At 51.2% G+C, this 23237-nt stretch overlaps 7 protein-coding genes across 7 annotated transcripts; 3 read left to right on the top strand and 4 right to left on the bottom strand.

Moving 5' to 3' along the window:
- Positions 1-329: 329 nt before the first annotated feature.
- SNOG_05363 (hypothetical protein) lies at positions 330-2300 on the top strand (the record flags this gene model as incomplete). The annotated part of the gene is made up of 10 exons (XM_001795717.1): positions 330-456; positions 479-642; positions 709-821; positions 881-1207; positions 1271-1413; positions 1482-1618; positions 1709-1763; positions 1820-1968; positions 2142-2258; positions 2295-2300. 10 exons carry the CDS (start codon positions 330-332, stop codon positions 2298-2300), a joined length of 1338 nt encoding a protein of 445 aa, XP_001795769.1.
- Positions 2301-5319: 3019 nt separating this feature from the next.
- On the top strand, positions 5320-6936 carry SNOG_05362 (hypothetical protein; the record flags this gene model as incomplete). Its single annotated transcript, XM_001795716.1, has 2 exons — positions 5320-5659; positions 5711-6936. 2 exons carry the CDS (start codon positions 5320-5322, stop codon positions 6934-6936), a joined length of 1566 nt encoding a protein of 521 aa, XP_001795768.1.
- Positions 6937-9622: 2686 nt separating this feature from the next.
- SNOG_05361 (hypothetical protein) lies at positions 9623-10336 on the top strand (the record flags this gene model as incomplete). The annotated part of the gene is made up of 1 exon (XM_001795715.1): positions 9623-10336. The coding sequence occupies one exon, from the start codon at positions 9623-9625 to the stop codon at positions 10334-10336; it is 714 nt and encodes a 237-aa protein (XP_001795767.1).
- A 1239-nt stretch (positions 10337-11575) lies between these two features.
- On the bottom strand, positions 11576-12130 carry SNOG_05360 (hypothetical protein; the record flags this gene model as incomplete). The annotated part of the gene is made up of 2 exons (XM_001795714.1): positions 11576-11767; positions 11846-12130. The coding sequence occupies 2 exons, from the start codon at positions 12128-12130 to the stop codon at positions 11576-11578; spliced, it is 477 nt and encodes a 158-aa protein (XP_001795766.1).
- A 2312-nt stretch (positions 12131-14442) lies between these two features.
- Positions 14443-15281, bottom strand: SNOG_05359 (hypothetical protein; the record flags this gene model as incomplete). Its single annotated transcript, XM_001795713.1, has 2 exons — positions 14443-14469; positions 14610-15281. The coding sequence occupies 2 exons, from the start codon at positions 15279-15281 to the stop codon at positions 14443-14445; spliced, it is 699 nt and encodes a 232-aa protein (XP_001795765.1).
- Positions 15282-16332: 1051 nt separating this feature from the next.
- SNOG_05358 (hypothetical protein) lies at positions 16333-19169 on the bottom strand (the record flags this gene model as incomplete). The annotated part of the gene is made up of 5 exons (XM_001795712.1): positions 16333-17491; positions 17550-18141; positions 18191-18580; positions 18640-19026; positions 19125-19169. 5 exons carry the CDS (start codon positions 19167-19169, stop codon positions 17454-17456), a joined length of 1452 nt encoding a protein of 483 aa, XP_001795764.1. The 3' UTR covers positions 16333-17453.
- A 268-nt stretch (positions 19170-19437) lies between these two features.
- Positions 19438-22692, bottom strand: SNOG_05357 (hypothetical protein; the record flags this gene model as incomplete). The annotated part of the gene is made up of 5 exons (XM_001795711.1): positions 19438-20282; positions 20338-20961; positions 20986-21917; positions 22006-22162; positions 22417-22692. The coding sequence occupies 5 exons, from the start codon at positions 22690-22692 to the stop codon at positions 19779-19781; spliced, it is 2493 nt and encodes an 830-aa protein (XP_001795763.1). The 3' UTR covers positions 19438-19778.
- Positions 22693-23237: the final 545 nt, after the last annotated feature.

Here is a 23237-nt window from a genome sequence, read left to right as displayed (position 1 = left end):
CACACCCACTGTATTTGCGTTGACGAATGTCGTGTATGTATAACCTTTGTCCACAAATTGTATAGACTGCGTTTGCAACAATACCAAAGACGCATTTCGTCATAAGTGAGGTGTAAAGCGACGTGAGCTCATCCCGACTCAAATCAGCGGGTAACCTGGAGTGAAGGCAGGCGTGATTGAGCTCTATCTGGGCACGTGCTCACGCGCAACGAGCGTGCAAGCTCAAGCGAACGCCCTCCTCGACCTCACTTGCACAACAGCATAAATCCGTAAACAGGCTCTGCGAAATCACCACACACCACACATAGGACCGCATCACTGAAACCAACATGGTCGATCGCCCAGGTCTAGGGAAGCGACCCAGCTCGGATAATAGAGGTGTTTCTCCGCCGCCCCCAAAGCGGAAACAGCAGTCAACCACCACCAGTAGGGTCGAAGAAGATAGCGTTGAACTACGTATTACTGAACACTAGTCTAGGTAAAGCGGTAGCGAACTTCTTTACTCCATTATCGAAGAAGGAGCCTGAGAAGATGACTTGGCGCATTGTGCAAGATAGTCTTCTTGTTGGGAAATATGTGGCTGCGACAGCGGCTGCACGTACGACAGCGACTGGCAGGACGAGAGTAGCAGCTTTCGATTTCGTAAGACTACACGCCAAACTGTGTGAGCTGCTGCGGTCTTCTGTGTTCTAACAAATAATATTGTAGGATTCCACGCTAATCACATCCGCTTCTGGAAAGGTCTTCAGTCGTGATGCAACGGATTGGAAGTGGTGGCATAGCACTGTACCTGGGACACTGAAAAGGCTTCAAGGAGAAGGGTAGCGCAGCATCACCATGTCCCTAGGGTCTAAGTGTCGCCTGCTGACAAGTTGAACAGTTATCTGGTCGCCATTGTGAGCAATCAAGGTGGCATTAGCTTAAAGCCTGACCCGAAGACTGTAAAATCTGATCAGAAGCGATTGGCCGATTTCAAGGGGAAGGTCTCAGCTGTTCTCAACCAGCTAGATATCCCTATCTCCGTCTATGCTGCCACCGCGCGTGACCAGTACCGGAAGCCTAGAACAGGCATGTGGCATGAGATCTTGGACGACTACGATCTTGACGGAGCAGATGCTGTTGATCTAGAGAACTCGCTTTTTGTTGGGGATGCAGGCGGACGAGAAGCACTAGCTGGTGGTGTCAAAGACCACTCTTGTGTCGACAGGTTAGCGATCCACCTGTTGAACAATAGCAAAGCTGGTGGCCAAAGCGTGCTAACAAGAACTAGAGATTTTGCGGCAAACGTAGGTCTACCGTTTTACACACCCGAGGAGTTCTTCCTTCACGAGGAGCAAAGACCATTTACAAGAAGTTTCGACCCCACTGTATACCTCAAAGAGCGTGAGCTGGCTCAGGAGTCTGCATCTGCATGTACGTTCTGGGATCATACGGCACTTGATACACTGCTCCGATACTAGATGACTGACACTGGCGTGCAGCAAAAGGCGTCACAAAGTCAGAGACAATCGACATCATCTTGCTCTGCGGTAGTCCTGGAGCGGGCAAGTCCTCGTACTATTGGAAGCATCTGCAGCCGTTGGGTTACGGCCGTGTGAACCAAGACACACTAAAAACTGTAAGTAACGACACGCAATCGAACCTGCATTACGATGCATGTTGTATTACAACCCCCTCTTCTCTGAGTAACATCTTGAAACAGCGCGAGAAATGCATCAAGGCAGCCACAGCTCTCATTGAGGAAGGCACGAGTGTAGTCGTTGGTATGTATTTCCGGACCTCGATCAAGACCGCATGATGTAAAGACTAATGTATCTAGACAACACAAATGCGGACCCAGCCACGCGCGAAATCTGGGTAAAATTAGCACAGAAGCTAAATGTGCCGATACGCTGCATTCTGTTCACGGCATCATCAAGGCTTTGTGAGCACAACGATGCTGTTCGCGCCTTGAGCCTAGGACCGGAGGTGAGTTCTCAACAACTGGTGCATAGACACACAAGCCACCATTTCGTATCAGCCCAGCGGTTGTACTATTCTCCAATCAGGCAGTTACATTGTTAGAGCACTGCGGAGAATGTCCAATACGGCGACTTGCAACGAAACGGAAAAGGTCCCGACAATGCTGATAGACTACACAGAGTAACCCCGAAAAGCGAACAATTCTACCGAAACTTGCGTTCACTGGATTCGCTTCAAGGTATCGTGAGCCTAAGCTATCGGAGGGATTCACAGAAATCACCATGATCGATTTTGAGGTACGTACCACGCGAGATGACTTACTAGTCATGCAGCTCTAGGCGCATGAATACCTGGCTAACCGAGGCGCGATTAAAGTTCGAAGGTTCTGAAGACCAAAAGAAGCTATGGAGCCGGTACTGGACCTGATTCGAAGGCGCAATCGGCATGGGTTGGTGAATTGTACTGGGATCAGCCCTACACGCGACAATCAATCAACCATCAAACCATGACGACGCACGCTTCTCTGCGTCTTCCGCCGACGCGATATAACCATACCACGCTTCTCAAACCTAGCGATTGGTGGTCAGTGCTGAGGGGCCGCAGCCGAGCACATGCTCGCAGCTTTAGTCCGAGCATCCGTTCAACATGTGGTTTACCGTTCAGTTGCGCCCGCGGTTTATTGAATCAATATAGCAGGTTGGCTGAAAAACTCTGTGCCGACGTGCCACTGAGGCAACATCTGAAGCTCATTTGCCGTTCTGACTTCCTGCATGTGTCAAAGATGCAGCAAACATCACTCTCGTATCCGCAAATGTCCTCGCCGACGAAGCAAGAGCACGGCTTTCACCGTCGACCGATTGATCGTTATCGATAATGGCTGCCAAGGCGCGGTACCTCGTCGGATCATTCTCGTGAAAAGATCAGCACTCCACCCAGAGCGACCCACGTTGCGCGGTCTCGACCGCCAATCTGCAGGCCGTCTCCGCTGATCGAACTGGTCGGACACATGCATTTTACTAACTCGTATGGCAGAATGCAAACTCTGCTTCACCGTAGGGCTACGTACATGATGATGCGACACGTGGTTGTACAGGTACGGTACATCCAATCTGTACCTGAAAGAAGTCTGCATACACCGCGAAGAGATCAATCAGCACATGCTCACCGGCTATATTCCACGAGTTCATGCAGGTTGAGCGTTGCTGAAGTCAACGGCATTCTCCCGCCCGCTCTGCATATGGGCGAGCTGCCGTGCCGTCTCTCGTGTGCGAATGAAAAGTCGCACCGGAAAGTCATGTCAGCTAAGTGGATGAAGCGGACGGCTGCCGACTTCAGACCGGACCGACACTACATCCGAGCTATCGTCATGATCTGAGCGCGGCATTAATCCCGCGGACCCAATGACCTGTTACCGAGGCGAGGATGCTCACTAGCGACGCCGAACAGGTAAAGCCTCTCCAAAATTCTGCTCGCTGGGCTCCAGGATGCGATCCAACGCATGGGGCTTGTAGGGGCTGCACAGCGATCAGACCGGTGAATTCACGAGGTTCCGGTACGTCTTCCTGTAGCGAGCTTGGAAGAATAACGACATCGCAACAACTCGACTCGTAAACACGTGCAGGATAGCGCAAAGGGAATGGTGAGAGCGTTTAGCTAGCAATGCGCTGGCGTGGAAAGACAACAAGGCTTGCAGGAAGGCGCAAAGTAAGGCCACTCAAGGCACGAAGCTTGCAAAAACAAGGATAGCAAGTGCTCAGATAGTGCGGTAGGGGCCGAATGCCAATCAGGAACGACTCAAGTTACTCAACGGCTAGCACACCACCTTGTCTGCTCGATTGGCCTGGACGCCGACGGCGTCTCTGTTGGGCTGAAGTTCTCCCAACCTCCTCTGGCGATTCTCCGCAAGCCCACTCGTGCGACGTCATGTCTCCGCGACGTTTCGAGCTGGCGACTCAGTCACGAAACAAAGCGTGCGGTGATCGATGAAAACAAACAATGAGTGTTTGAGGTGGGCAATGTTGTGACAGCGGGATGTTGTTTGTTTGTTTTTTCTCCAGGCCCATCTTCCCTGTTCTGGTGGGGATGACAGACGGGAAAGACGGGTGCTGCGACATCACCAACCAGACATGTCTGGCGATGTCATCGCGCGACACTGCAAAGGGCGAGAAGACGCCCACCCGGAAGAAGAGCAAAGCCAGATAGGCTGTCATCCGGCTTTGATATTGCACCGCCCCAAAATATGTCAGTTGCGCGCCACGGTTGCGCTCACATGCGATTGAGTGGGTGGCAGGCCATCAAATCCAGGTTGGTGGTAACACGACAAGCTCATATCGGCGGTATATACGTAGCAACCCAACACCGCCTATATGCATGGCGAGCAGCGAGCTTCGTGAAGAGGGTGTGAAGCCGCGGCTGTTCCTGCATCGCTTACGCAGAGGCTTTCCCCAAACCGTGATGACCGGGGCAGGGATGGCATTCTCCACGCCTCCACCGACGTTGGATCACGTTTGGTTGGGGGAAGAAAACCCGGCCTCCAGGGATGTTGAGTCTTTCGCTGTCTGTGGGTAGTCTCAACACGGCCGGCGATCTGAGTTGTAGTTCACACAGCGGCTTCACCGCTGGGGGGCCTGGCACAACGACGGTGCGCGTCGGATGAACTTTGCGCGGGGAGGCTTCAGCGCTCAGCACAAGCAGGTGGTCACGGTCGTGAGCGCCGACGAAGACAGGGCGTGTGAGTCGTTGAAACCGGGGAGCACTGAGGACTGCCGCGTCGCTATTCCCATATGAACTTAGCAGCGTCTGTGGTGACGCTTGCTGTGGAAAGGCTTGGCTTGCGGTCCAAAGCAGTGGGAGAGAAGCCTGCCGTACACCCCCGGTCAACTCGCTGTCCACACAAATGCTCAAATCTGTGCGCATCCCACACCCCAAGGTACCGTCGTCCTCTGTCCGCCCACGTCAGTCGCATTGCTGTTAATTCGATACCGCATCAATCGCTGCGCTGTCCTTCGACTGTCCTCGGCCTTACTCCTTCGCACATCTTCCCTACGTGCCACCTGTTCGAGCCCACTCGCCCTCACGTGCCGTCCGTATTGGGTTATCCCGCCGACCGGGGCGCTGTTTTTGCATCCAAAAGCACTCGCAGGATAAACACACCAAAAGGTACCTACGTGGTCCTGCTTCGTGGCACCCTTCACGCAACCCTCAAACCTCCAGCAACCGCCACTTTTCCCGAAGCAGCATCTCAGCAGTACCGTGACTATTTTTTAATAGTGCGCGTGCAGAGGGTTCTTAAGCTGGTGATGGGATCCCAGCAACCATCGCGAAAAATCACGTCACGCTCCAACACCCAACTTCAACATGCACGAACTCAAACCTCTGATGCTCCCCAAGCTTGTCGCCGCACGCAAATCCTCACAGACTTCACTCAACATGTCTGCTGAGCCGACTTCTTCGATATATTCCAACACCGACTCTGGGTTTTGGTCTACATCGTCCGAGTGCTCTACGCCGCCCACGCCAAGTAAACGTTCGCGTGGGCACTTTCGCTTCCCAAGCTCGACCTCAACACTGTCGTCGAGTCCGCCCACGCACGAAGCCATTGAGCCCCCAAACAGCTCGGGCAAGTTGCCCAAGCTTACTGAGGAGCCAGTCGAGCGCGAGTTCGACTATGGCAGCGAGGAGCCCTACCGGTGTTCTTGTAAGTTTCGAAGCTTAGACATATCGTGTTGCGTATACTTATATCGCATAGGCGACTCGTCTTTCGACCACATGCGCGAGTGCTATGTGTCAAGGGCCTATGATCCAGAGGACGGATACGACGGTTACTCCACCATCAGCCATGACACCGAGATGCGGCTGGCAAAGCGACGCCGGTCTATTGAGGCGTCTGCGCACAGCATCGCCGGAAAATTCGAGAGACGCTTTCCCTCGTTCTCGCGCAAAGTGCGCGATCGCAACTCCAACCTGAGTAGAGTCTCACGCAGCGCGACGCCATCGAGAGTCCCGTCAACGCGATCGTCCTCGATGGCCAGCTCTCAGCACCATCCATCAGCGGTCGACCTCAGCGAGAGCTTCACCTCAGCACCAGCGAGCAGAGAAGAACTCAACGACAATTTACCAACACCAATGGCAATCGATGTTGGAAAGGCCAATGCATACGAGATCGACCCCAAGCAAATCGAGGCCGAACGCTACGCAACTACGCCTCTACTGCCCCCGCTCATGGTCAACTGCCGTAACGAGGCGCCCACTTCATCACCATTACAATCGCCTGCAGTTGCCGACGCAAGCCAATCTGTCGCGGCGACACCCGTGGACACACCACTTGTCCGTGGATATCTCACACCACCACTGTCATCCAAGCCATCAGTTGCATCTTTCAAGGGTCCACGTGCCGGCTACATGGTACCATCGTCGGATATCCCGCCCATGATGCTCGCCGACCCAAATGACAAATGGGCTAACGCTCTGGGCCACGCGAACTTCACCATTCTTCCGGAACCCTATGTCCCTGAGATCTGCCACGCGCAATCTGTCAGACAACTCTTGGACGACTGGCAGCAAGCACGCAACAACTACGCAAAGCACCAAGTGCGAACCGCGGAACACTATGGCGCTACCTCAAAGTACTACCTTTTGACAGAGCGGAAGTGGGCCGAGATCGATGCCGAGTGGAAAAAGAACCACGATCTGGCCAAATCTCACGCAGTCGCCATTGGCCAAGAACTCGAACCCACATCCCCGATGGAGCCAGAGCCTCTTAGCAAGATGCCGACTCTGAACGACCCGAAGAGCCAGGGCAAGTTCCCTAAGCTCGGCGACGAAGACATTGTCGGCCCCATGTTCCAGTTCAAAGAGTCACCATTGTTCCAGAAGCCTCCATCGAAGAAGCGCGCGTTCTTCAAATTCCTTAGCGACCTGAAATTCCCTGGTTCGCTACTTGGACGGTCTTCCACTGGCGTTCGTGGCTACTAGCCTAGGCCACATCCGGCTCGCAACCCTTCCACACTCATACCCTGTCTATATTCGTGTGCGATTATTCACCTCCCATCTGTTCGACCATTGTACATTTCCAATATCTTTACACCTTTGAGTACGGTTTACGACGTACGACCTGTACGCCCGTAACTCGACCCGTTTATTCGCGCCACGACGCGCACCTTGGCTATATGGTCACGACTTTCCTTTGTTGGTTACGAAATTATGATATTTAGAGAGGGGTAATCCCCTTTTGCATACAGTCCAGAAGTCATCTGACTGTTGCGACCCTTCAGTGGGACTTTTCTGGCGCTTCGTGTTTGGAGGCGGCATCAAAAAAGGGCATGGACGGGGTTTCAACACAAGACGTAACGTCATGAACGATTTACGCAGCGGCGGCTCTTCAGCCGATTTTTCGCTTTATTACAACTAATTTCTTTTGTGTATTCGCAAGAGAATGACACTCTTGCCGGCGGCTATACCCCTTGCGTATCCTTGTCTGGGATGCCCGAGAGGCAAGCGCAGTCGTGGGTCTGAATGACCCTTTGGAAGGAAATGGTGGAGGCGACCCCAATGTTTCTCAGAGGTGGTGGTCTGATGGCCACGGGATGTGGAAGAGTGGCAGGTAGCACAGGACCAGGGCGTGTGTCACTCCATGGTTTATCTGCGATTGGCAGCACCACTAGTACTCGAGACATACACAGCAACTCTTCTGGTTGTAAACCTAGCCAAAAGAAACATTTCCGATCACACTACGCATTTGCGCCCATTAATTTGTTTACCTTCCTCTTTTCTTCACATCGTCCTCCGAGTAACAGTCAAACAAAACGGCCGGCTGTCCTGCCTTGCCGGTCACACACAATCCACCCTATGGCACATGATTGCCCTTCCAACACAGCCCTGTACATCACTCGTACACTCATGCCCCATCACGCCATCCCTTCCCTCCCACATCCCCCGAATGCAAGCCACACCACTCTAACTGCAACGACCATATAGCAAAAAATCCTTCACGCACCACACATGTTTTCCATTACGCCATTGTCTCAGCATGTCGGCACTTTTCGAGCTGGCAAGATTGAGGGGGTAGGCGTGCTGCTGTGCGACCTGCACGCTGGGAAGCGACCGTCTTTTGTGCGACTCTAGGCTTTCTACGTGCGACGATGAGTACGGGTCCTACAGGCTTTGGAGTCGAGAACATCAGATCGGCGGTGCGGGTGGATCGTTGACGATGGGCGATGTTTGTGTGTGCTTCACCGCTCAGAATTCTGGTTGCGTATCTCATGTACATGTAAGTTTTTTTCAATGTGTGTGTACGGTAGCAGCACTGTCCCCCATATTCGTATTGACCATGATCATTATCGATGTACTTGTCTCCGAAACAATAGCCCAACTCATGCGCAGCGCACATGTGGTAAGCATACCCGCTCTCCTCTCCGATCGATCGACGAACCTGCATGCCGTCGTCTGGAAAATCTGGAGCCTTCATTCTCGCCATGCGCATCGTATCGATCGGAACATGCCCAATCACGCAAAGCATGCATGCAGGCGCATCTCGGAACATCGTGCATGACCCGCCGCTTTCCTGCCTGTCAAGCTATTCTGGGTGTTGGCAGGCAGCCACACCGCACAAATGACAAGTGTGTGTGTGGGTACAGAGAGGCAACTGCCGACACGAGTGAAGATGACGGCGTGTGTGGAGAAACAATATCTGCGACTAGACATCGGAAACTGTGCAGATATGGCCATACATCGTTGATACCGACCCTCCAGTATCCTTCTGCCTCTTATGCACATGTCCGTTTCCCCCCTCAACAATACCCATACTCTCTCCCATCGTTGCACGACTTCCCCAGATCCCCTTTCCCCCCCTCACGCCCTGCCACCTCTCATGCGGCATGACAAGACGAGACAGACGCCGTGTCTACAGTCGCTTCCGAATGCCTGGAAACTGGTCGGTGACGGCTCGCCTCGCTCCCTTGGTATGCGGTGTCACTGCGATGAAACTTGTTGAGGCCGGGGAATGGATGGCGCGCATGTTGGAGCGAGAGGGTGAGGGGGGTTGGTGGTGGAATGAGGTAGGTGGCAGAGGCGGAGTGATGCTGCATGGTGAAGTGGCGGTGGGCGATGTCGGGGTTGAGAGGGTGGTTTGCGTCAGTGATGTGGATTTTGTAGGTTGGCAGAGGTCATGGTGATGTGATGTGGACTTACTTTGCTGTTCGATATTGAAGAAAGTTTCGTGTTGACAGCGTTCTCTTGGTCTTTCTATGCATGCTCTGTGTCAGCAATTAGTCATGTGCGATCTCACATTGTTCGTCAAAAATCCTGGAGACTTGTTTGGTATGGTGCTCTTCTTCACATTCTCACACGGTATCCTTCAATCACAGCCATCTATATTTTGTCCTTCGGCTCTTCAACCATAGAATGCACTATGCCCCAGCGACTTTTGCCTTCACTCCCTGCTCATAGCGTGTGCGGAAAGCTTTACGGTTCAGCTTGCTCAGTGACAAGCATGCACGCTCCTGATGACGGAACACCATCAGATGTCGTTCGCACGACTGGTCATCTGCGTGAAGCGATTGCCATGCTGATTCGTAGCAATCGCTAAATGGGCATAAAGTCGCAGTGCTGTAGTCTATGGCCGGCTACAAGTATACACTGCAAGAGACCTATCCTCTGCATCATGCCCATCTCAATCTCCTCCGACATCATATCGAAAGAACAGCTTCTAAAAGCTCAGGACTACATCACACAAAACAGAGTAACCTGGTCCTTCAGAAGCGCCACTCATTCCTTCCTACCCCTTCCGTACATCAAAGAACTCGCTACATATGCGAACATCAAGGCATTCTCCGACCAGGACATGGGCCTCTTGACTCACAACTTACCAGAGAACTCTCGCGATTTTTTCATCAACAAGGTATTCAAGTTGGGCCAGCAGTGTTTCGTTGCCACCCTAGCAGCCGGCGGGAACATGCACTTTCTCTGGACACTCATGAATCACTACGAGGACGAGAAACTGCCTGTCAAGGAAAATTTCGCCGTTGATGATGAATTTCAAGCCGGACTTGACGCGTTTGTCAAGTCACAGTCATTGGTACGCGCACCTGTGCTCAGGCTTGGTGAGTATGACCAGCAGGTCACATCTTTCGGAATGCTTCCTTTCAGTTCTATCACAGCTTGCGATGACCCCATTGGTCATGATGTGGAGTTTGACCGCGCACATCTTACAGCGTCAGACTCGGCTACACCGGGAGCACGTTATGCTGATAGTACGAAATTTGTTATGAGGACTTTCGTGAATCAAGCAGACGCCGAGAAACACGTTAGTTGGGGGCGGAGGCAGCTTGGTATTGTGTGCGAGGGTGAGGGTAGGTACTTTTTGTGCTGTTACTGAGCGTGTATGTATTAGTAGTCAATGGAGCTGATTCCGGCTATTGCATTAGCTTGAGGAAAGTACATTGCATGAGACAAGTCCAACGGCACTTAGGCAGAGTTCAAATGTAAGCCAATTGATTCTAGATAAGCCGTTGGTAGTAGTTATGAATCGACGTTGCTCTCTTGAAACGTGGTCTGATCTGTTCTATGTTTCATCATGCTGCTGCTGGTTCCCTTGTCATCTCAGTATATTGAGTTGTATCGGTAATTCTTTATTGGTACAATCCATGCTTAACACACATTTAGTGTTCTTCGCGATGATACGTCTCTATTATTTCCTCATCGTGGACTGCACCAGTACTTGCATCGGTCCTTGCGTATTCAAATCGATTAATTGATTATCACTGAAATCTCTCGTCAAACAATGCGAGCCAAAAAAGGCTCCGATTTAAGTGCTTTGCGTTATAGGGTAGATCGGCCTGGTAATCAGGGATATACTGACGATCAATGATCTCCGACAAGAGATAATGCCTGCCATCGCTGTGGAAGCCCGCTACCGCCCGAGCCTTTACTTTCTCAGCCGCCGCCTCGCTCGGAATCTCCATCACCATGTATGGACCCTGATTAATTTCACTTTCTTTCTGTGCATTCGTCGTATTCTGCACGAAGCTAGGGCGTAACTTCACTTCTCAGGCATTATACTTGGGAAGCGTTGCTGGCTCATCCCTGCGCATCGCCTCGACGAGCTACATACCTCCTCGTGAATATCTCTACTATGTGCTCAACGGCAGCTGCGCTTTTGTATCCATTTTTGTGTGTTCTGGTAAAATTAGATCATTTTCCCGTGAAGTCTCCTTTTCGTCTATCGATCCGACTCAAACGACTCTCAATCACACATTTGCTACGAAAGAGCTAACTGGGAAAAGTAAGTGCATTTTCATGTTCTCGAAATTCATTTTAAACAGTTTTTGAACATAGACAGAGTTTTAGATTTTGTACATTTTGGGGCTGTATAGCTATTCCGGTTTTAGGAAGGACCAGGATCTTCCGTCAACAAATATATGGATATATGGATGTTCTCTTTCATTCGAAAGAAAGGATTTGAAAGCTAATGGCTTTCCTGGATACCTCTCGAGGGTTTGGTCCTGGATTCTCATCGAACTCTCCCATGATCAATTTCTTAGGGCCGTCCCAGTAATCTGAGTGTAATTCCACCCTAGCGTGTCCGATCTTGAAACCCGCATGTTTTGGATATAGATCAAGATGACCTTTCCGTGTCCCAATCCACAGATGTAAAGGGTAATCTGGACCGCGGTATCTCTTGATTGAGGCCCCCGAATTTTGTATGGGGGACGACACGTTTAGCCAAGAAAAGCTTCCGTTCATCGAGAAATTTTGCTCTCATTTTGCCATCTTTATCGTGTGTGCCGAAGGTGAACTCATCCTTCTCCTGATGTACGATAGCATCCTTACATTCTAGGACATCGACTATGGACTGAACATAGACCGCAGGCCATTTGCACCTTACGGCTATGAGGAAGATCTTCTGCGCGTCCTTGTAGACCATGTCGACGAGTTGTTCGATTCGTTTTTTATCTGCATTGCCGATTGAATAGTCTTCCTCGAAATACCGTGTGATCGCTTCGCGCGTCGCAATGAGCGAAACTGCGCTGTCCGGAATGAATTTAACATCTGTGTTGCGAAGTTCACATTTGATGATATTATCTTCGATCGCTTTCAATGTAGCGACCTGAGTATTTTGGAACTCAGTATTAGGCGGCTCGGGTAATTGAGGACGTGTGAAATTGAACATATTGAGTATATATATATCAATGAAAGATGTTGTTGAGATTGACCTGGAGAGTTACTTTGCATGCCGCGATTTATAGTCGATAATATATGCTCTGACACATACATATTAGTGACTGTCGAGGCAGTGACTGGTTGAGAAGTCATGAGCTGAATAGTCATGTAGAGGCCCTGATGGCGAATGCATTGTGACCTGATAACATCTTGTCCGTTCATCAGATAACATGACTCACTACCTTATACTTTAACAAGTCTATACGACGAGAGGCCACAAGTATATATTCGAATTCGGTAAGTAAGTCGTTTTTCGAACGCAGATTATACTTCAGGTCAAGCTACAGCATTAGTGATGTGTCGTTGCATATTTCCTCGCTCTCTATGATCATGCACCCAGCCATAAAGTTGTAGTTTCAAGAAGAGACTCCGTGCGAATTCACTGATGAAAAACTTCTAAACTTTGTCTGTTAACGTTTCAGATAGACCAACGATGTAGGTACCTTGTACTCAAACAATAGCGCGTGCCAAGTTCTCCCGAGTCTTCACTGCCCAAGAAGCCTCCCTACCAGTCACTGTAAGATACACAGATACTTAATCATACACTGCTTCTGAGAATTTAGGAATAGTAAACTGCTAATAGCATGTTAAGTTGGGACGCTGCATGGCCGTCGATGCACTTAAACGAGTACACACTCCTATATAAGAAGCTCCTTATCACGGCAATAAGTGATTTGGTTTCACAAGTATAATCCTGGTTCTCTACAGATGATAGCTAGAACTAATAAATATACCTAGTAGGGTACAACTTGGAAAGCTGCTATGAGTGCTTCGGAAACAATAAACAATATGTTTCTCTTTGATCCTCGTGGCGACTATAGAAGCCCGCGATTGCGTCGCCGAATTGTTTATGGTCTGGGAAAACTTTTGATTTGTATTCCATCATGACAAAATCATCTCTAGGCCCATTCCAGTAGTCTTCATGTATGTGTACATTGTACCTTTGAGGCACTGCCGGACCTAGTCCGAAGACTCTTGTCACGGACGTGAAAGGATATTGTTCGCGTACCAAGCTTTGGTCGAAATTACCGGGTTCTATGGCCGACATCTTATGGATCTCCATTTCCTCGATTAGCTTGTCTTGAAAGCCCCCTTCTTTGTTCTCCTGGTTATTGGTTTCGAGCAGTTCCTCCCCATATATATCTTTATCCAAGAACTTTGCTATATCAACCACGTGATTAAGAAACGCCATCGGCCACATGTTCTTCGCGCAGCATATAAAGAGTTTGGATGCGGTTTCATGAACACGTCTTACCACATCTGCTCTATCCTCTTTGCCCCAGTGTGTAGATGGGTCTTCAGCTGTATATTCTGAGATATTCTTGATCGTGGCAATTTCTGCAACGCGACTTGATGGGAAGAACTCGGTTTTGGAACATTCCGGGAGATTAACCGTTACTATCGAGTCGTCGATCATTTTCTTAATAGCGCTTCGTTTACCCCCCGGGTGTAGCCGTGTTTTGGGAGGACGAAGACATGTTGAGTATATATGTAGATAGATGTAGTTGTTGTATTGTTGTATTCAATGTGCTGCAGCGCTGCATGCTGCAATTTACAATCGATACGGCGTCCTCTGACACACGTATGCAAATGACTGGCTACTCGAAGTCATATCCTTTGAGTCGCATGACTGCATCATGGGATAGAGAGTCATGATCACAAGGATCATTGCTTTTGTGAAACGCCACTTCAGAGTCGTAGTACCCCCGGAAATTCGACCTCATGCTTTGCTCGGGATATCAAGTTCAATGAAAAATCTTAGAGAGCCGTCTATCGCCACACAATCCATCGAATCGTAGCAGCAAACGTAAGTATACGCCTCACTATGACTGTTAGATGAGCAACCATCATCCCAAGGTACTTGAGCATGATAATAATATCCCACAAATGACACTGAAGCGCAAAGCAAGTAAGGTAGTGTGGAACAGCGCTATATAGCTATAAGCTGTTTTCACTGTACTTCTCAGTTCGAACGAGCGTGGTGGAAGGACAGTAGCCGACAAGGACCGGTGATCGCTTAACTTTGTCGCACTCTCATTTGCGGTGACAGCGAACTTTCATAGCACTCAAATGATAGCGCGGGTAATGACTCTAAGTCTTTTAGGAATTTACTCTCTCCTTGCTATGCTTCATGATTTCGCTGACGTCTCCCGATTAGCTATCCCTGCGACTACCATGGGTAAGAATGTCAATCTATGCATAGCTATCGGATTAGTTGACTGAGTACATTCTCCTCGGAAAGAAGCAGTCCAGAATATCTCTTTAGTAGTCTGCATCTGAAGCGAAAATCTAGAGCTTACATTCTGGTACTCATAGCTGACATACTATTCTGCTATAGTGAGTTTACCAATTTCAAGCCATGGCGAGCCCTTGGGAAACAGCAGCCAATACGGTGTGGCACCCCTATGGTGACCATAGAATCCAGCTACTGCGTCGCCTGTATCAACTGGCCGCGCGTCCAGTTGAACCATTACGAACTCCCGCCCATCCCCAGCCTCCTCCCAATAGTCTCCGTGTAGCTCCACCTCATACTTGCTCGGTACACCCATAGGTCTCGGACGTGGTAGGGGCATCAGCTGATGCCGTATGATCGGTAGGAACTTGAGAGGTAGCTCTTGATGAAAGTTACCACGGAGGATGTCTTCGACAAAGTGGATGTCCAACTCCTTCATAGCTTGGTCCCGAATATCTCCTTTGACGTTATAATAGTCAGAAGCCGAGAATCTTTTACCCCTATTCTGGCCCGTGAACTTCTCGTCCGTGTACTTGGATTTCCTCTCTGTCTCGACACACACTGCTTGATAGAGGAAGAGAGCTGTAAAACCATTTTTCGCAACAACTATGAAGAGCAATTTTGCGTTTTCGTAAACTTCATTCTGGAACTCCTGTAGTTCTTTATCCGACCAGGGGAGTTCTTCGCGGATATAAGCCATGATGTTTTCAGGTGTCGCAATCTTTTCGATGCACTTGTAAGGGAAGAACTTGATTTCTGGACAAAATGGTATGTCCAGGTCTACCATCATGTCGTCGATTAGTTTCTTGATCTCAGCCCGGCGACCCCCAGTCGTGGTGTTGGTGTTTTGGGTCGAGGAAGTAGACATTTTGAATATGCTCTTGTGTGACTGAGAGATTGTGGTTTATTATGTATAGATTCGCTACTGGTTTGTAGTATGAGATCGTGTTGCTTTGTATAAGTGATCGTGCTGCTATGCAAAGGTGATTGTGTTGTCATGTTGAGGTATCGTTGTGAGTAGCCCAGAGCTGCATCGTAAACCACAATTTATATTCAATGCGATCCGTTCTGACACACGTATTTAGTTGACAAGTTATTCAGAGTCACTTTGCTTGAGTCAGATATGAGTGTGTCTATGGTGCTAGTGTTGTCCGTGTCGTAGGGGTGTAACCAATAAACGATGACCTGTACTGGAGATTGACTGTGCTGCACCTCTTGGGCCATCCAGATGCTCTGTCGTTGGTGATCATGTCATCACTAAGCGCACAATACGCTTGGGAGCCCCTCACGAAGGCAAAGAATCGCAAGTGTCGTCGCTTTTCGTGTAACACCACCTTTGAGTCGTAAGACACCCATCGCAGACATTAGCAAAAGCCGGAATAGTATACCATTGCTGTAAACATTGAATCGGGACGGTTGAATTTATTAGTATAGTATTATATCAGTCAAGTATCTGCCAAAGTGGACCTTGGTCGTCCGTTGATCACAACCACTGGATAAACTGGTTCTAGCTTCGAACGCTACATCATCGCAAGTGCAAGCACAGACTTCATCACGAGCCACAGACAAGCAAGATATGCGTCACTACCTATGAGCACGAGGAGAACATTCATCAAGACCTAGCGTCAGGAGAGCAGCTACGTATCACTACCTCTGAGCAAGAGAGGAACATTCATCAACACCAAGCGTCAGAGTTAATGCCTTCTCTCGATCTATCAAGTCATGTTTGCACATGCCACGACAAAGACAGACCTGCGGTCATGAACGTGACTTCTGAGCTTACTACCAGACTGATGCATTACAGCAGCGGGAGACGACAACAATCTATTTGCATCGCATCTTTTAAAACCTTATGTCAGTGCAAAAACGGCAACGCAAGGATATCAACGCACGTCCATATCATAATTCGCACAATGTTTGCCAACCCAATCGGACATATTTGCTTTGAAACTTTTTAATCATATATACATACCACCCAAGCCCAACGCCCGAGCGCCATTTTTCCTGTCCCTCATCTCATCTTGTATCTAATCACTCAACTCACTTCCCCTGGTAACCTCCTCCTTTCCCTCCCTCCCCTTCATCGCAAGTAGATTCAGCGCACTACCCGCCAACACAAATCCGCACTGATCGTGACTCAGCGTGTGCTTCGTCTTCACTACCTTCTCACTTCCATCCCTTTTCTTGATGACCAGCTCAACCTGTCCCTTTCCACCGCTCTTCAGAACATCCAACAAGCCGCGTGTGCTAACGTCGTCGCAAGCCTCAAAGAGATCGTAGTCGGCCTCGTTGGCAAATGTGAGAGGCACGATACCCTGCTTCTTGAGATTCGTTTCATGGATACGTGCGAAAGATTTGGAGATGATTATGCGCCCGCCGAGGTAGCGGGGTTGCAGGGCGGCGTGTTCGCGGGCTGAGCCTTCGCCGTAGTTGTGCTCGGCGACGACGAGCCATTCGATGCCTTGATCTCTCCAGCGCTTGGCGAGTTCGGGGATGCCGCATGTGGAGCCGTCGACGTCGTAGGCTACGTTGACTTCGTCGGTTGCGGCGTTGACGGCGCCGATCAGGGTGTTCTCGGAGATGTTTGGCAGGTGGCCTTTGTACTTGAGCCAGGGGCCGGCGGCGGAGATGGTGTCGGTTGTGCATTGGCCCTTGACTTTATAGAGGACTCGTAGACCTTGAAGCTCAGAGGTGGGGAATGCAGGGAAGGGGTCGAGGAGGGCGAGGCGGGTGGATTGTGGGTCGACGATGACGTTGACACTGGGATCGGGGACACCTGGTGTGGGCAAGAAGTTCAGGTTTCCTTCCGCGAAGCCGGCGGACGGTAGATCTGATCCCTTTGGTGGCGAGAACTTGAATGGCTCGCCAGATGGGGTCTCTATGCTGTCAGTCATGGGATTGAAAGTCGTGGCGCCGGAGTATGACATCGCGGTGATGAGCTCAGGGGAGGCGAGGAAGTTCATTGTGGCTCGGTTGCCGTCGTTGCGGCCAGGGAAGTTGCGGTTGTATGAGGTCAGGATGGCGTTCGCCTCGCCCTTCTTCACGCCGTCTGTTCGTGTCCATTGGCCGATACAGGGGCGAAACCAAAGTTAGCACTGCGTGGTCCTCCATGGTCATGTTGGAGATGCAAACTCACCCACAAGCGTTCGCCAAAACAGTACCACCAGCCTTCTCAAATGTCTGTAGAGTGTCGTCTCTTTAATAAGAGTCGCTCTTATCTGCTCACTCCCTGGCGTGATAAAGACGGTTGGCGGGGGCTTGAGACCAGCCGCCGCGGCCTGTTTAACAATATCTTCCGATCGCGTCATGTCTTGGTACGAGCTGTTTGTGCAGCTGCCAATGAGACCAGCACCAAAGGTCTTGGGCCAGTCCTTCTCCTCTACGAGCGACTTGAACTTGGAAAGGGGCGTCGAAAGATCAGGGGTGAAGGGTCCGTTGATGTGGGGTTCGAGCTCGGAAAGATTGATCTCGATGACCTTGTCGTACGCAGCTTCTGGGTCTGGTCGGAGGAGGTTTTGTTGCATGGGAGAATTGGCAATCTTGCCGGCTTGTTCTGCGATTGGGCCCCGGTGTGTCGCTTGGAGGTAGGGTACATGTGCGGGAGAGAATGGGAAGAGAGATGTCGTTGCACCGACTTCCGCACCCATGTTGCATATCGTGGCCATGCCAGTGCAGCTGAGTGTCTGTACACCAGGACCGAAGTATTCGATGATGTAGCCAGTTCCTCCCTATGTCATGTCAGCCTAAGAATTTCGATGTCCTATTCGGTTCACATACCCGAACTGTGAGCTGGCCGGCAAGGCTTAGAATCACATCCTTGGGCGATGCCCATCCACTGAGCTCGCCCGTAAGCTTCACACCCAAAATCTTAGGCGCTTTGAGCTCCCAAGGTGCATCTACGAGCGCATCGACAGCATCAGCACCACCGACACCAATGACAATAGCTCCGAGACCACCAGCATTGGGCGAGTGACTGTCAGTGCCGAGCATCATGAGACCAGGAGCCGAGTAGTTTTCCAGCACAGATTGATGAATAATACCGGCGCCCGGTGGCCAGAACTCAATGCCGTATTTCTTAGCCGCAGACTCCAAGAAATCAAAGACCTCCTTGTTGCCCTTGATCGACTGAGGCAAATCGAGATCCGCGCCTTTCTCTCCCACAATCATCTAGGCCAAATCAGCTTCAGGAACACGGCAATTTCGTCCGGATGTGATGTGTGACGTACATGGTCACAATGGATACTCGCCGGCACCGCCGTCTTTCCCAACCCACAGCTCATGAACTGCAGCAAGGCCATCTGCGCACTCGCATCTTGCATAGCCACTCTGTCCGGCTTGAGCTTGAGATTGGCCTGGCCTCGAATATCTCTCCCATTGTTCGTGTTTGACAGCAGCGACTCCTCCGGGTTTTCGAGATGGGCGTAGAGAATCTTCTCTGCGAGCGTAAGGTGCCGTGTGGATCCGAGGACGCGGCGAACGTCTGCGAGGCGGGCGAGGAGCTTGGGGTATGGGGGCGTGCGTGACGAGATGTCGACATTGCGTGCGGATGGAGGGTCGTGGGATGTTGCGAGGGCTCGGCGATGGTTGGAACGCAGAGAGGAGACGAGACGGGGCTGGTGAATTGGTTAGCTGGGTGATTGTATGACTCCAAGTCAGGTCAAGCCGCATTTGAACTTCACTTGAGCCTCAATGGCACTGTGAATCCACTCACCCTGGCATTGGCAGCCTGTCCAGCCCGGAGTACTTGCGACCGCATCTTAAAGGTAATTGTGGAATGGCGACGCGGTGCAACAAGTTCAGAGGCGCTGACGCACAAAAAGTTCCCAGGGAAGCGAGATCGGCCGCGACGATGCAGCTGCCGAGCCGAACGTACAGGGTTTCTCCACACCCCGGCCTGTCCAATCCCACACAAGCTAGACGTCAGCCAGCATCCGTACGTTCCGCCTGTCATAGCCAGTGCAATATGAGTGAAACCACAGTCATTTCCCAGTATACGCTGTTGTGATTCAGATAACTTCATCTTTGTATTCTTGCCTCTGCTGAATTTTCTCATTGCTCCGATATCGTTCGGGCTTAAACATTACGCTAGGTGGGCCACTTGCTGTGGACGACCAGCGTCTGACCTTGCATGGCCTATAGATAATGGTAAAACACTCCGCCAGATATGCCCAACCATACTGCACTCCATGATATGCACCTAACCTGGAAACGCCAACCATATGCAAACCATAATGCCAATGAGTGAGTGAAATCCGGACAACGCCGTTGCTAATAGACTATTTTGCAGTGGAGAATGAGACATCTGGGTGTATGCCAACATCGTAGAATGAAGAGGAGACGAGCATTCTTGCGCAGATCGATGGCATCAGATTCGCCTGTTAGGCTGACTCATCAGGCGATCTGCTCGCTCAAAAAAATTCACTGTGCTTGTCGATTGTGATCGTAAACCTGGTGTGTTCGGGACAGTGGCTTGTGCGGCCGCACCTAACGCCGCACTCAGCGGTGTCGCAGGAACTGGTGTGGGATAGCCAGCCGAGTTTACGCTCATAGTTGCCGAGGGGAAAGAGTTTCCAACGGCTGGTAGAGAGGTGTTGATGGGTCCTGGGAACGATGGTCCTCCACCCGAAACCATCGTAGGTCTCCCTAGAAACCTTGGAGCTGATGTACGTGATGTCATGGACGACAAGCTTGGTGGGCCCATCATGCCAGAGTTGTTCGACGTCAAATGGCTCCAAGGTGAATCATTGATGACGAGACTTGCTTCCTTTACCATTCTGTGCAGGGGCTTCATAAGCTGCTTTACCTCGAAGCTCAGGAGTTTATGGTCTTTTCCTTGTTGTGTATATGCGGCAGCTAGTTCACCCCAAGCCTGCATCGAAGTTAGTAATGTGCTGTTTGCAAGACGAGGGAATAGGTGGACAAACCTTGATGAAGCCCATGCAATGCTGCCAGAACTCGGGTTGACCTCTGGTGTAGCTATCTTGGGGCGGCATCAGGTACAAACGCTTTCCCAGCGGTATTGTCACCTGCTGAACATCGTTGCTCTTTTCGATGAGGTCTACTAATGCCCGATACCTTGGATGATCCATGTCTAGTTCTCGTCTCAAAATTTCCAGCTGATCCCTGAGTAATTGTGTAATCTGGGGTATGGATGTGTTGCAGTTGTCACATGCTGTTCTGAGCTTCTGATACACTCTGCCAAACTGAGTATCTTCATCGCCCTCATCGAAATTGCTCGTCATCGTATTGGATCGGGACATGGTGGTTGCGAGTGTGAAGGAGGATTCTCCAGACCTTGGTGTAGCGGCACTAATACTAGTCATGGTATTTGTCCGGCTGTTGTCGTTGCTGTGCAAGATGACTGGCGGGGGCATCTGGTGGTTTCCGTTTCGCTGTGGAGGCGAGGTTGGGAAACGTCGGACCTTGAATTGTCGCGCGCGTACGGTTGCTGTATCCGCTGCACTGGGCCTGCGAATCTTCATTTTGGTGTCTTTGAATTGTGCACCTAGCACCGAGCAACCATTTCTCAGCTCGATCAGGGTACCCTGCTGTAACAGCAAGAACGTTCTTACTATCCGCGGATTTGCATTCTGGGCGATCTCTGTCCTGTTTTCCGCGATTGACAGACTGATCGACATGAAAGAATCTAAGCATCGAAGCGTGTACACGTACACACTTCGCGACAACCTTTCTGCGTCCTCCTCATCCTCTTCCACCAAAGAGTCAAATTTCTGCAGAACGTCATTCAGCGCTCGGAGGTCCAGGGATGTCTTCTGGTATCGACGGTAGAAATCCTCTTTGCGGTGGAGGCTCTCCTTGTCCCGCGCTGTCAAGCTTATTGACCGAACCATATGCGAGACACAGTCGTGCAGCACAGATATAGCATAAAGAAAGTTCTTCGCAGCTTCAACAACAATGTCTGGGGCACGTGAACCTCGTCGGTATTCGCGAACATCAGACAGTGGGCGGTTAGCAAGCGACCGAACGGTTCCGGTGTCACCGTACCCGATCGCCGTAGCAGGACCAGACATGCCATTCGCTAAGGAGTTGGCAGGAACGACAATACCTTGGCTGAAGCCGCGGAAGTGACTCGCTCTTCGAAGTTCGTCCACGGACCCAAGCTCAGAGCCCTTGTTCGTGTAGATACCCATGCGTTTCTGCCGTTGGGTCGATTGGCCCGAGCCTTCACTCTGGCTTCGGTTCCGCTCGTTCTGCGCGGTTGAGAGGACCAATGGGGCGATGGGCGGTTTCTTGGAGCCACTGTTGCTTGTTGACGAACCCACGCGGAAATGGGATCTGGTAGGGATGGGTGGCGCAGGTATTCCGGGAGACTCAGCTTTTCCGCTCGGAAACCCCTCAATACCTCCTCCTACGCTTGGCCTCACTGGGAAGCGAACACCATTTGCCCGCTTCGAGGGACGTGGGGTTTCGGGATTGCTCTCGGTCCAGCTCTCGTCCCCAGACGACTCAACCCGCAGACGTTCCATGTCGACGCGCTGGCGCTCTTTGGGATGCTTGTTGGCGCATAAAGCGCTTGACCTGGGTAGCAATGACCGAGTCTCGTTCGTTTTCGTTCGCGGGCGAAGGCGCACCATCTTTGATTGTGCAGACATCGGGAGGAGGGAAAACTAGCGGGTTGCCATCTAGCTTCAGGACCTGCAAGCTGTTGATTTCTCCGAGGCATACGGGCAGCTCTTCGATTCGGTTCTTCGCAATTGCCAAAACTTTGAGTGACGTCAGATTGGCAATCTGGGGTGGGGATGGATTTGATTCGGTTTCTGCTGACGTCGAGAATCTCCAGCGAGGTCATCTGCAGGATCTGGATGGTATCAGTGTTTCTGTCCAAGAATCGCCAGCGGGGACGGGGACACGCACGGCCTCGGGGAACTCGCGCATAGCATTGTAGCGAACATTGAGGTAGCGGAGACGCTTGCATTCTATCAGCCGCAGCGGAAGGGATGCGAGCAGATTGTGGGAGAGGGCAAGCCTGGGGCTGTCAGTACGTGGCACGTCTCGTGCGTGGGGAGAGCCGCAAGCGATGCGGGCGCGGGACAGCCGAACCTCTCAATCTCAGCACGGATGACATCAATGACCTCATCTGGCAGGCGGGAGATGTGCTTGTGGCCGAGGTCGATGGTGATGCCCGGCTGTTGCTGCTGCAGCTCTCGCGGCGCGCTCTCGGCAGCTGCGCGAATGTCGCTGCGTGAAGTCTGAAAGGCTGCTTTGGTCAAGCGAATCACCTCCTCGTCCGAGATGGGCTGGGGGCCGTCGTTGCTCATTATTGCGGGCGGGCGCAGAGGTAGCCTAGCGATGCGGCGGCCGAGGGAGTGGCAGACATGCTGCTCTCGGGCGGGGCGAGGACAGGTCGAGTGTGAAGTACAGAATGAGGTCCAGTGGTGCAGCAAGGAGCACTGCAGGTGCTTGGGCCAGAACTCGAGCGACGCGCTAGCCTCTTTGGCACTCCGCACGTCAGGAACCCAACCAAAACAGCGGAAACACTGCGACACGGCAACACCATCAGGTTGAATCCGTCACGCGTCTTCTCTGACGCGCCGCGCCGCCCTTGAAACGTTCGCGAAGAACAACAGACGCTTCTATCCACGCCTGCCTGCTTGCCTGCCTTGCTTGTGGGTGCACACGTGCGGAGCAACCGTTGGCGCACGAGCTTCCAACGGTGCCCGGTAAACTTGTCAAAGCCACCCGTGCCATCCACGAATAACACCGCCTGTCTGCACAAAAAAGCTTCCTCACCGTGGCCTGCCGCTTGTCGTGCATTTTGCATCATCTAACACACGCGCTGCACAAGCGCTGCATGTTGTTGTAC

This window comes from Parastagonospora nodorum (genome assembly GCF_000146915.1).
Source record: "Parastagonospora nodorum SN15 chromosome Unknown scaffold_7, whole genome shotgun sequence".
NCBI classification, from domain to species: Eukaryota; Fungi; Ascomycota; class Dothideomycetes; order Pleosporales; family Phaeosphaeriaceae; genus Parastagonospora; species Parastagonospora nodorum.
The sequence above is the reverse complement of the archived record's forward strand: the minus strand, read 5'-3'. Positions and strand labels throughout refer to the sequence as shown.